At 42.3% G+C, this 13366-nt stretch overlaps 1 protein-coding gene across 3 annotated transcripts in view; it reads left to right on the top strand.

Annotated features, from left to right (window-relative positions):
* Positions 1–13366, top strand: part of mid1 (midline 1) — a 184425-nt gene that overhangs the window by 140558 nt on the left and 30501 nt on the right. For all 3 annotated transcript variants that reach the window (XM_061879079.1, XM_061879080.1, XM_061879081.1), the window contains exon 3: positions 9737–9832. In XM_061879079.1, coding sequence (XP_061735063.1) covers positions 9737–9832 — 96 coding nt within the window. The remainder of the gene's footprint in view (positions 1–9736; positions 9833–13366) is intronic.

Raw genomic sequence — 13366 nt, 5'->3', positions numbered from 1 at the left:
ACTAAGGACTAAGGGGAGGTGACGGCAACAGACACCAGAGATTTTTTACTAAGGACTAAGGGGAAGTGACGGCAACAGACACCAGAGGAATTTATAGTTCTAAGTATTTATTATATATATATATATATATATATATATATATATATATATATATATATATATATATATATATATATATATATAATAAACATCCATCCATCCATGTTTTACCGCTTATTCCCTTTGGGGTCACAGGGATCGCTGGAGCCTATCTCAGCTACAATTGGGCGGAAGGCGGGGTACAACCTGGACAAGTCGCCATCTCATCGCAGGGCCAACACATATCGACAGACAACATTCACACTCACATTCACACACTAGGGCCAATTTAGTGTTGCCAATCAACTTATCACCAGGTGCATGTCTTTGGAGGTGGGAGGAAGTCGTAGTACCCGGAGGTAACCCACGCAATCACGGGGAGAAGATGAAAACTCCACACAGAAAGATCCCGAGCCCGGGATTGAACTCAGGACTACCCAGGACCTTCGTATTGTGAGGCAGACGCACTAATCCCTGTTTCACCGTGCTGCCCATATAATAAACAAACAATAATAATTAAACTAACCCAGGAAATGGAGCGTGACAAAATCCAAGAGTGTGTATGGTGTAAGACTATGTGTAGATTAGCTGTTGAGTGTAAATGTTGAACGAGAGCGAAGGAACACGGGACTCCCTGGGGCAGGGAGATGATCCAAGGCGAGCGAGAGGCGTCGACAGAAACGTGTTCAAGCCTAAGGTCGACAATCCAAAAGGGCAGTCCAGGAGGCAAGGGGAACATCAGGGGTTCACGGGAGAAAACACGGGAAGCGCTGCGGGAAGACAACAGGAACATCAGACACAACGGAAGCACGGAAGTCAGAGGGGATGCTTACTAAGGAACAGAAGACTATACTCCGGCACGGCATGGCAGGTTGTGCAGGCTTAAGAAGGCAGCTTGTTCATCCAAGGCAGGTGTGCTGATTTCCAATTGATTACAGCCGTGCGGAGGTGTGCCCCCAGCGGAGAGGGAACGCCCGTGGCCGTGGCCCGCGGTGCTCTCACTGGAGTGCACAGATGGATAAGCGCCGGTGGCAAAAGTCTGAGCTGTAACATAGATAGTACTTTATTGATTCCTTCAGGAGAGTTCCCTCAGGAAAATAAAAATATCGCGGTACTATCCTAATACCAGTATACCATAGAACCCTAGTGTGGACTGTGACGCAACAGTGTGTTTACATGTAAAATCTTCCACTCCTTCTTTGTCTCATTTTGTCCACCAAACATTTTATACTGTGCGTGAAGGCTGTTGTTGATGTTATTGACTTGTTGGAGTGCCATTCAGGCATATTTTGTCAGTGCATGACTGCTTGCTAATCAATGCTAACATGCTATTTAGGCTATCTGTATGTACATATTGCATCATTATGCCTCATTTGTAGGTATATATGGGCCATTCAAATTCCTTTTAAATCAATCAATCAATCAATCAATCAATCAATCAATGTTTATTTATATAGCCCTAAATCACAAATTTCTCAAAGTACTGTACAAACCACTACGACTACGACATCCTCGGAAGAACGCACATAGTCCTCTTAATTCAATTTATATTTGCATCTGTAAGTAATATCTGAGAAGTTTTACTAATGTTTTCCAATGTTGTAAAAATGTGTAGAATAAATGTTACATTTCACCATTTATGCCAACAACGATTTGCTTCAGCCTGCGACACACAGTCATTTTGATAGTAGGCTAATACAGAAACTTACATCATGCCGTTCTTGAACTCACCATAGTGTGGAATGTGATGCAATAGTTTGTTTACATGTAAAATCTTACGCTCCTCCTTTGTCATATTTTGTCCACCAAACGTTTTATACTGTGCGCAACTGCTGCTGTTGATGTTATTGACTTGTTAGAGCGCTAATCAGGCATATTTGGTCAGTGCATGACTGCGAGCTAATCAATGCTAACATGCTATTTCCGCTAGTTGTATGTACATATTGCGTCATTATGCCTCATTTTTTGATAGTAGGCTAATATAGCTAGTATGGATACGTACATCATGTGTTACCTTTATTATAACACGTCTATAAGTCTTTTAAGGTCATTTTGATAGTAGGTTATTATAGCTAATATAGACACTTACATCATGTGTTGCCTTCATTATAACACTTATATAAGACTTTTAAAGTCATTTTGATAGTAGGCTAATATAACTAATATAGACACTTACATTATGTGTTGCCTTCATTATAACACTTATATAAGTCTTTTAAAGTAATTTTGATAGTAGGTTAATATAGCTAATATAGACACTTACATCATGTGTTGTCTTCATTGTAACACTTATACAAAGCTTTTAATTTTATGCGGCTCCAGACAGATTTTAATTTTTTTTTTTTTTTGGTCCAATATGGCTTCTTCAACATTTTGGACTTCTGACCCCTGGCTTAATAGGAATGAAGTAAGGAAGTTAAAAAGGAACTTTATTGTAATTGCACAAAACAAAAACATTTAATTTTCAGCACAGACCCGTGGGGGGTATGTGTGTTTATTTGCAGTCCATGGTGTGTGTGTGTGTGTGTGTGTGTGTGTGTGTGTGTGTGTGTGTGTGTGTGTCACTCTGCAGGCACGACGAACAGAGTTCAACTCCCCGGGTGTTGTTGATAGGAAAGCAATTTGTTGCATCTTCGCTGCACTGGCCTCAGGGGGATTCTCGAAGCAATGACCTAATAGTAGATCTGGCACGTCGGCTGCTGTGTTTTTGTGTACATAAATATGAAACATTCACTAGTTTATCAAATAAGATGAATTCATCTACATTTTACACTTTACTATTGGGTTTATGATTATGGTGGTATGCAGTAGTGCAATGTATCATACTGCAAATATACAAAACCCAAAACCAGGGAAGTTGGAAAGTTGTGTAAAGCATGAATAAAAACAGAATACAATGATTTGCAAATCCTTTTCAACTTGTATTCAATTGAATAGACTGCAAGGACAAGATATTTAATGTTCTAACTGAGAATCTCATTTTTTTTTTCAAATAATCATTAACTTATACTTTATGGCAGCAACACATTGCAATAAAGTTGGCACAGAGGCATTTTTACCACTGTGTTACATGGCCTTTCCTTTTAACAACACTCAGTAAAATTTTGGGAACTGAGGCCAATTTTTGAACTGGGGTCTCCGTTGTGGTATTTGACGCTTTATAATGCGCCAAACATTTTCAATGAGAGACAGGTCTGGACTACAGGCAGGCCAGTCTAGTACCCGCACTCTTTTACTATGAAGCCACGCTGTTGTAACACGTGGCTTGGCATCGTCTTGCTGAAATAAGCAGGGGCGTCCATGATAACGTTGCTTGAATGGCAACATATGTTGCTCCAAAACCTGTATGTACCTTTCAGCATTAATGGTGCCTTCACAGATGTGTAAGTTACCCATGCCTTGGACACTAATGCACCCCCATACCATCACAAATGCTGGATTTTGAACTTTGCGCCTATAACAATCCGGGTGGTTATTTTCCTCTTTGTTCCGGAGGACACACCGTCCACACTTTACAAAAACAAGTTGAAATGTGGACTCTTCAGACCACAGAACTATTTTCCACTTAGCATCAGTCTATTTTGGATGAGCTTGGGCCCAGTTAAGCCCCACGGCTTTTCTGGGTGTTGTTGATAAATGGCTTTGACTTTACAAAGTAGAATTTTAACTTGCACGTACATATGTAACAACGAATAATAGTTTCTGACAGTGGTTTTCTGAAATGTTTATGAGCATATGTGGTGATATCCTTTAAACATTGATGTTGCTTGTTGATGCAGTACCGGCTGAGGGATCAAAGGTCACAGGCATTCAATGTTACGTGCAGAAATTTCTCCAGATTCTCTGAACCTTTTGATGAATTACAGACCGTAGATGGTGAAATCCCTAAATCCTTTGCAATAGCTCATTGAGAAATGTTGTTTTTAAACCGTTCAACAATTTTCTCACGCATTTGTTCACAAAGTGGTGACCCTCGCCACGTCAATGTTTGTGAATGACTGAGCATTTCACGGCAGCTGCTCCTATACCCAATCATGGCACCCACCTGTTCCCAATTAGCCTGTTCACCTGTGGGATGTTCCAAATAAGTGTTGGATGAGCATTCCTCAACTTTCTCAGTCTTTTTTTGCCACTTGTGCCAGCTTTTTTGAAACATTTTCCAAGCATCAAATTCCGAATGGGCTAATATTTGCAAACAATAACAAAGTATTCCAGTTCAAACGTTAAGTATCTTGTCTTTGCAGTCTATTCAATTGAATATAGGTTGAAGATGATTTGCAAATCATTGTATTCTGTTTTTATTTACCATTTACACAACGTGCCAACTTCACTGGTTTGGGGTTTTGTAATAAGGGACTAGTTTAAATATTTGGCTGATATTGTTAAACTGTCAATAGCACTCATCTTAAAATAATAGAAAAATGTACAGGTAATGCATTTTATCATTATTGGTCTTGGTATCAGCCAATCTCATTTTTAGATGATTAGTATTGGAATTGGCGCCATAAACCTCTAAACGTTGTTTAAAGTTGGCTTTGCGATGAGTATTTTTGCTCCAGACTTGCTCTTGGTGTGTAAAATCAATAAATCAATCAATCAATGTTTATTCATATAGCCCTAAATTACTAGTGTCTCAAGGGGCTGTTTAGCCTCGTCCTCCAGTGATTATGCTACTTGATATTGATACCATTGATCCTAAAAAATGCAATTTATCTTCTGTAATAGAGAAAATTATTGAGTAAATTAAAGGAGTGGCTCAACACTGTTTATGCGGATACATTATTAGCTGCTAGCCTTTTAACTCGGGGACTGAGAAGGTGAATAAATAATGATCGTCATGGAAATGCATTAATTGGCAATAGCGATCACATACTTTTTAATTGAAACTGGCCGATACTGATTGATGGCTAATTCATCAGCAGATCTTTACTTTGCTTACTCAGTTACTACCAGAGATGTCTGATAATGCCGGAATGCCGATGAAATCATCATTATCGGTTTCCAAAAGTAACATTTATGACTTTTTAAAACGCCTCTGTACGGAGTGGTACACGGACGTAGGGAGAAGTTCAAAATGCCAAAAAACCTTAAAGGCACTGCCTTTGCATGCCGGCGCAATCACATAATATCTACGGCTTTTCACACACACAAGTGAATGCAAGGCATACTTGGTCAACACTCATACAGGTCACACTGAGGGTGGCCGTTTAAACAACTTTAACAAATATGCGCCACACTGTGAACCCACACCAAACAAGAATGACAAACACATTTCGGGAGAACTGTCACGCTTATGGTTCTGGTTTTATGTTTGATCATGTTTTGTTTTGTTTTCTGGACTCTTGTTCTGTTTTTTCACTTCCTGGTTTGTTTTTGTTACCATGACAACTCATTGATTTTCACCTTGCCCTCCTAGTCACGCCCCTGCCCTCGGTCCCGCACCTGTTCCTAATTATCACAGCCACTACTTAAGTCATTTTCTTTCTGTCCATCAGTCTGGGATTTTTGCATTCTGCCTCATGCCTTCATGCCTTCACGCACCCTCGATTACCTTGCCTTCCATGCCCCTTCTACCATAAGTGTTTTTGCGTTAGTTATTCATAGTTCTGCCACAGTGCAAGTTTAAGTTTAGTTCATTGTCTTTCATGCCATCGAGCAGTTGTTTTGTTTTCCTGTTTGTATTTTTGTCGCCAAGTTTTGTACCTCTTTGTGAGCGCCCTTAGTTTGTTTATTTTTGTATTTAGTATTCCTAATAAACAACCATGTACTCACAGTCACGTCTGGCTCGTCCAGTATTCTCCTTGCATCGAAGAAGCAAAAATAATCCAAGAACATCCGCACCGTAACACGACATAAACGCAACAGAACAAATACCCAGAAGCCCTTGCAGCACTAACTCTTCCGGGATTCTACAATATACACCCCCCGCTACACCTTACCACCTCAACCCCGCCCACCTCAAACTCCTCATGCTCTCTCAGGGAGAGCATGTCCCAAATTCCAAGCTGCTGTTTTGAGGCATGTTAAAAAAAAAATAATGCAATTTGTGACTTCCATAATAAATATGGCAGTGTCTTGTTGGCTTTTCTTTTCCATAACATGTGTTGATTTATTTTGGAAAATCTTGTTACATTGTTTACAGGGGTGTCAAACTCAAATACTGAGTGGGCCAAAATTTAAAACTGAACGAAGCCGCGGGCCGAGGTTGAACAAATTGTCCTTTTAATAGGGACCCAAACAAGTTTTGCATTGAATCTTGAACAAGCAAGGCTTACAGTATATAAATTTATAGTGACATGCAAAATTGAGTTTCAAATAATAATAATAAAAAAATATCAATGGCATATCTAATAAAATTTAAATAAAAATGGAATGCCTCTTTTCGGCGGCGGATTTGAGGTGGACGGGGTTTGGTGGTAGCGGGGGGTGTATATTGTAGCGTCCCGGAAGAGTTAGTGCTGCAAGGGGTTGTGGGTATTTGTTCTGTTGTGTTGATGTTGTGTTACTGTGCGGGTGTTCTCCCAAAATGTGTCATTCTTGTTTGGTGTGGGTTCACAGTGTGGCGCATATTTGTAACTGTGTTAAAGTTGGTAATACGGCCACCCTCAGTGTGACCTTAATGGCTGTTGACCAAGTATGCCTTGCATTCACTTGTGTGTGTGTATAAGCCGCATATATTATGTGACTGGGCCGGCACGCTGTTTGTATGGAAGAAAAACGGACGTCGCGACAGGTTGTAGAGAACGCCAAAGGCAGTGCCAATATTGTTGTCCGGGATGAAATTCGGGAGGGACACTGGATTTCGGGAGTCTCCTGGGAAAATCGGGAGGGTTGGCAAGTAAGAGTATTAGCGGTGAATGCGGTGTTGCAGCAGCGGGCCAGCTCTAATGTTAATTTGATATTGCCTCAAGGGCCAAGTGAAATTACACGGCGGGCCGAATTTGGCCCGCGGGCCAGAGTTTGACACCCATGGTTTAATGCATCCAGCAGGGCATCACAAGAAAATTAGAAATAATAATATGTTAATTCCACGACTGTATATATCGGTATTGGTTGATATCGGAATCGGTAATTAAGTGTTGGACAATATCGGATATCGGCAAAAGTGCCATTATCAGACATCTCTAGTTTCTACTAGTGCAGCACGGTTGAAGAGGGGTTAGTGCGTCTGCCTCACAATACGAAGGTCCTGAGTAGTCCTGGGTTCAATCCTGGGCTGGGGATCTTTCTGTGTGGAGTTTGCATGTTCTCCGGGTACTGTGGCGTCCTACCTTCAAAAACATGCACCTGCGGATAGGTTGATTGGCAACACTAAATGGTCCCTAGTGTGTGAATGTGAGTGTGAATGTTGTCTGTCTATCTGTGTTGGCCCTGCGATGAGGTGGCGATTTGTCCAGGGTGTACCCCACCTTCCGCCCGATTGTAGCTGAGATAGGCGCCAGCGCCCCCATCTTTCAATCAGTTCCATTTATATCAGGGGTGTCAAACTCAAATACAGAGTGGGCCAAAATTTAAAACTTAACAAAGCCGCGGGCCGAGGTTGAACAAATTATTAATTGGGACCCAAACAAGTTTTGCGTTGAATATTGAACAAGCAAGGCTTATATAACTTTATAATGACATGGAACATCTAGTTTAAAATAATAATAATAACAATTTAAACATATCAATGGCATATCAAACTAAATTTGAATACAAATTGTATGCCTCTTTTCCATTTGCAGCCTTCTGAGGGACATATGAAGAATAAACTTTTTCCACAGGCTAATAATACATTTTAAAATAAAATAACAACAATGAATCACACATTGAAGCCTTGAAGTAGCAAGAGAAAGTGCATGAATAAAACCTTAATTATTGCTCAGTTTGCTACACTGATTTGCTTTAACACTGAATATGGAACAAGCAACGCTTACATAACTTAATCATGCAAAAGCAACCATCAAAAAACCAACGAAAAAACATCATTGGTACATTAAATTTAAAAAAATAAAAATAAAAATAATAATGCCTCTTTTCCATTTGCAGCCCTCTGAGGTAAATATCAACATTAACGTTTTCACAGGCTAATGAATTTGAAAATAAAATAACAATGAGGTGGGCGGGGTGTGTATATTGTAGCGTCCCAGAAGAGTTAGTGCTGCAAGGGCTTCTGGGTATTTGTTCTATAGGTTGTGTTCGGTGCGGATGTGTCTGTCATTCGTGTTTGGTGTGGGTTCACAGTGTGGCGCATATTTGTAACAGTGTTAAAGTTGTTTATACGGCCACCCTCAGTGTGACCTGTATAGCTGTTGACCAAGTATGCATGGCATTCATTTAAGAGTGTGTAAAAGCTGCATATATTACGTGGCTGTGCCGGCACGCAGTTTGTATGGAGGAAAAGCGGACTTGACGACAGGTTGTAGAGGACGCTTTGGGGCACGCCCCCAATATTGTTGTCCAAGTGGAAATCGGGAGAAATTGTTGCCCCGGGAGATTTTCGGGAGAGGCACTGAACTTCAGGAGTCTCCCGGGAAGTTTTAGCGGTGAATGCGGCCAAATTTGGCCCGCGGGCCAGAGTTTGACACCCATGATTTATATGCTATGGTTGTCATCACAAGGCTTCACGGTGGCAGAGGGGTTAGTGCGTCTGCCTCACAATACGAAGTTCCTGCAGTCCTGGGTTCAAATCCAGGCTCGGGATCTTTCTGTGTGGAGTTTGCATGTTCTCCCCGTGAATGCGTGGGTTCCCTCCGGGTACTCCGGCTTCCTCCCACTTCCAAAGACATGCACCTGGGGATAGGTTGATTGGCAACACTAAATTGGCCCTAGTGTGTGAATGTTGTCTGTCTATCTGTGTTGGCCCTGCGATGAGGTGGCGACTTGTCCAGGGTGTACGCTGCCTTCCGCCCGATTGTAGCTGAGATAGGCGCCAGCGCCCCCCGCGACCCCGAAAGGGAATAAGCGGTAGAAAATGGATGGATGGATGGGTTGTCATCACACATTTCCTATTTAGTATCAAAGAAAATGCAAAAAGCCAAATTAAACTAAAACACATCCTATGATGCCACTTTGGTGCTTATGTGGCTTTTTAGACGGAGTCCTTCAAATGTTGCCAACAGAGTTCTGTTCTCCGTCATATTAATATCAATATTTGCCATCTTGAGATTTAAAACCAAACCTTATCTAAATGTCCTGCTAATCTAGTTTGCAGTCCCGTTGATTAAAAGATCCTTTGCTTGGTTTGCAGGCAGCACCTCCTTAGCATTTAAGTCTTCCACACACTCCGTCGCTCCATTTAATTTTATGTAATGACACGTAATAAATCTTTAATTCAGCAGCAATAATGTTTCATAATGGAGGAGTCATTATGGCACCCAATTACAGCGAGAGATTAAGTTGGAGACATAAGCCTTGATCGGAGTGCTGATGAACATGGCCCGGGTTTAGTCAGACAGATGCTGGGCTAAGCTTCACGGCCTCAGCAGGCGGCGTGATGGATCTTTGGCGTGCGGGGACGACCGGAGGCCGCCGACCGACCGGAAGCCAAATGTGCTCATTCCTGCCCGCTGACACCGGCGCTCATTTAACGACGCAGCGTTTATTTCTTTCTAAGCTTATCGCGGCGGCGCCAGCGCGTAATTAAATATTCTCTATAATCTTTTGTGTTCTTTTTCAGCACGCCCTGGACACCAACCTCAGCAATCTCATCAAGAGGACCAGCGAGTTGGAAACACTGATGGGCATACTCATCCAAACGTGCCAACGAGTGGAGGTGATGCTCTTTATCAACTCCACATCGACCCTTACTGTATCATCATGGGTGTTTACAACGTGCTCGTCTAGTCTACAACGTCTATCTATTATTTAAAGGCCTACTGAAATGAGATTTTCTTATTTAAACGGGGATATCAGGTCCTGAATATGTGTCACAGTTGATCATTTTGCGATATTGCCATATTTTTGCTGAAATTATTTAGTAGAGAACATCGACGATAAAGTTCGCAAATTTTGGTGCTGATAAAAAAGCCTTGCCCGCACCGGAAGTAGCAGACGATGTGGGCGTGACGTCACGGGTTGTGGAGCTCCTCACATCTGAACATTGTTTACAATCATGGCCACCGGCAGCGAAAGCGATTCGGACCGAGAAAGCGACGATTTCCCCATTAATTTGAGCGAGGATGAAAGATTCGTGGATGAGGAAAGGGAGAGTGAAGGACTAGAAAGAAAAAAAAGACTTTACAGCGATTTAGATGTTATTAGACAAATTTACTAGTATAATTCTGGAAAATCCCTTATCTGCTTATTGTGTTACTAGTGTTTTAGTGAGATTATATGGTCGTTCCTGTATAACCTGAACGTCGGCCCCGCACCTTTCTTCAGCACGGGTCAACTGGTGGTGGCGATGCCCATCTCTGCCTTTCACAAGGGACCCTCTTCGAAACACGATCTTTCGAAGAGGGGCGGCATAGCTCGGTTGGTAGAGTGGCCGTGCCAGCAACTTGAGGGTTGCAGGTTCGATTCCCGCGTGTCCCATCCTAGTCACTGCCGTTGTGTCCTTGGGCAAGACACTTTACCCACCTGCTCCCAGTGCCACCCACACTGGTTTAAATGTAACTTAGATATTGGGTGTCACTGTGTAAAGCGATTTCAGTCACTTGAGAAAAGTGCTATATAAATATAATTCACAATGTTCGCTGCGTAATACACTGTACTTTGTGTGTGTCATCCAATCCAACCGTGTTCGCTTGACCGCTCTGTTCCATGGTAAAGCTTCACCGTCATCTTTCGGCGGCGGGGGGGGGGGGGGGGGGGGGGTTGCCCACATCTGAGGTCCTCTCCAAGGTTTCTCATAGTCAGCATTGTCACTGGCGTCCCACTGGATGTGAATTCTCCCTGCCCACTGGGTGTGAGTTTTCCTTGCCCTTTTGTGGGTTCTTCCGAGGATGTTGTAGTCGTAATGATTTGTGCAGTCCTTTGAGACATTTGTGATTTGGGGCTATATAAATAAACATTGATTGATGATTGATTGATGTAAACAATGAAGCACCGGCTGTGTTTGTGTTGCTAAAGATGGCCGCAATACACCGTTTCCCACCTACAGCTTTCTTCTTTGACGTCTCCATTATTCATTGAACGAATTGCAAAAGATTCAGCAACACATAAGTCCATAATACTGTGGAATTATGCGATGAAAAGAGACGCCTTATAGCTGTGAACGGTGCTGGAACAAAGTGTTGTCTGCAATGCGTGATGTCACGCGCACGCGTCATCATACCGCGACGTTTTAGCATGATACTTCCGCGCGAAATTTAAAATTGCAATTTAGTAAACTAAAAAGGCCGTATTGGCTTGTGTTGCAATGTTGATATTTCATCATTGATATATAAACTATCAGACTGCGTGGTTGGTAGTAGTGGGTTTCAGTAGGCTTTTAAGTATTACCTATTTGTCAGTGAGTGGGTGGTTATATCATTTGTATTTGTTAAATACAATACCAATGCATACATTATACTATATTACATTCTCATTGTTTGTCAGTTACTTAGTTTCCATGAGTAGTTAGCTGTTATGTAGTTAGTCTGTGTGTTACTTAGTCTTTTTTTTTTGGTCAGTTAAAAGTATTTAGCCACCTGCCTTGACTCACATATGAACTTGAAGTGCCATCCCATTCCTAACCCATAGGGTTCAACATGATGTCGGTCCACCTTTTGCAGCTATTACAGCTTCAGGTCTTCTGGGAAGGCTGTCCACAAGGTTGCGGAGTGTGTTTATAGGAATTTTCCACCATTCTTACAAAAGTGCATTGGTGAGGTGACACACTGTTGTTTGTTGAGAAGGCCTGGCTCTCAGTCTCCGTTCGAATTCATCCCAAAGGTGTTTTATGGGGTTTAGGTTAGGACTCTGTGCAGGCCAGTCAAGTTCATCCACACCAGACTCTGTCATCCATGTCTTTATGGACCTTGCTTTGTGAACTGGTGCACATGTTGGAAGAGGAAGGGGTCCACTCCAAACTGTATGAAATGTATTGTTCCCCTGGCAACCTGTAAACCCAGACTCATCAATCAGATTGCCAGATGGAAAAGTGTGATTCATCACTCCAGAGAACGTGTCTCCACTGCTCTAGAGTCATGTGGCAACGTACTTTACACCACTGATTCCGACGCTTTGCATTGGACTTGGTGATGCATGGCTTAGATGCAGCCGCTCGGCCATGAAAACCCATTCCATGACGCTCTCTGCCTACTGTACGTGGGCTAATTGGAAAGTCACATTAAGTTTGGAGCTCTGGAACAACTGTGTTTATAGGAATTTTCCACCATTCTTACAAAAGTGCATTGGTGAGGTCACACACTGTTGTTTGTTGAGAAAGCCTGGCTCTCAGTCTCCGTTCGAATTCATCCCAAAGGTGTTTTATGGGGTTTAGGTTAGGACTCTGTGCAGGCCAGTCAAGTTCATCCACACCAGACTCTGTCATCCATGCCTTTATGGACCTTGCTTTGTGAACTGGTGCACATGTTGGAAGAGGAAGGGGTCCACTCCAAACTGTATGAAATGTATTGTTCCCCTGGCAACCTGTAAACCCAGACTCATCAATCAGATTGCCAGATGGAAAAGTGTGATTCATCACTCCAGAGAACGTGTCTCCACTGCTCTAGAGTCATGTGGCAACGTACTTTACACCACTGATTCCGACGCTTTGCATTGGACTTGGTGATGCATGGCTTAGATGCAGCCGCTCGGCCATGAAAACCCATTCCATGACGCTCTCTGCCTACTGTACGTGGGCTAATTGGAAAGTCACATTAAGTTTGGAGCTCTGGAACAACTGACTGTGCAGAAAGATTAGGACACCTGATCGGATCATTTGGATGGGTGGCCAAATACTTTTGGCAATATAGTGTTGTTACTTTTTATTTTATTTAACCTTTATTTAGGCGGGAAAGTCCTATAGAGATTAAAACACATTTTTCGAGGGAGTCCTGGCCACGAGGCAGCAAAATAAATAGTTACATAAAAATACATGTCATATATAACTGACCATTAGTCAGAATTGGTAAAATAGTTAGTCAGCTAATCAGTATATACTGTTTTTCAGTTGGTCAGTCACTCAGTTAGGGGCGGTATAGCTCGATTGGTAGAGCGGTCGTGCCAGCAACTTGAGGGTTCCAGGTTCGATCCCCGCTTCCGCCATCCTAGTTACTGCCTTGGGCAAGACACTTTACCCACCTGCTCCCAGTGCCACCTACACCGGTTTAAATGTACCTTAGGATATTGGGTTTCACTATGTAAAGCGCTTTGAGTCACT

This window comes from Nerophis ophidion, linkage group LG19, assembly GCF_033978795.1.
Source record: "Nerophis ophidion isolate RoL-2023_Sa linkage group LG19, RoL_Noph_v1.0, whole genome shotgun sequence".
Lineage (NCBI taxonomy): Eukaryota > Metazoa > Chordata > Actinopteri > Syngnathiformes > Syngnathidae > Nerophis > Nerophis ophidion.
Note: the sequence above shows the minus strand (reverse complement) of the source record. Positions and strands in the feature narration are given on the sequence as shown.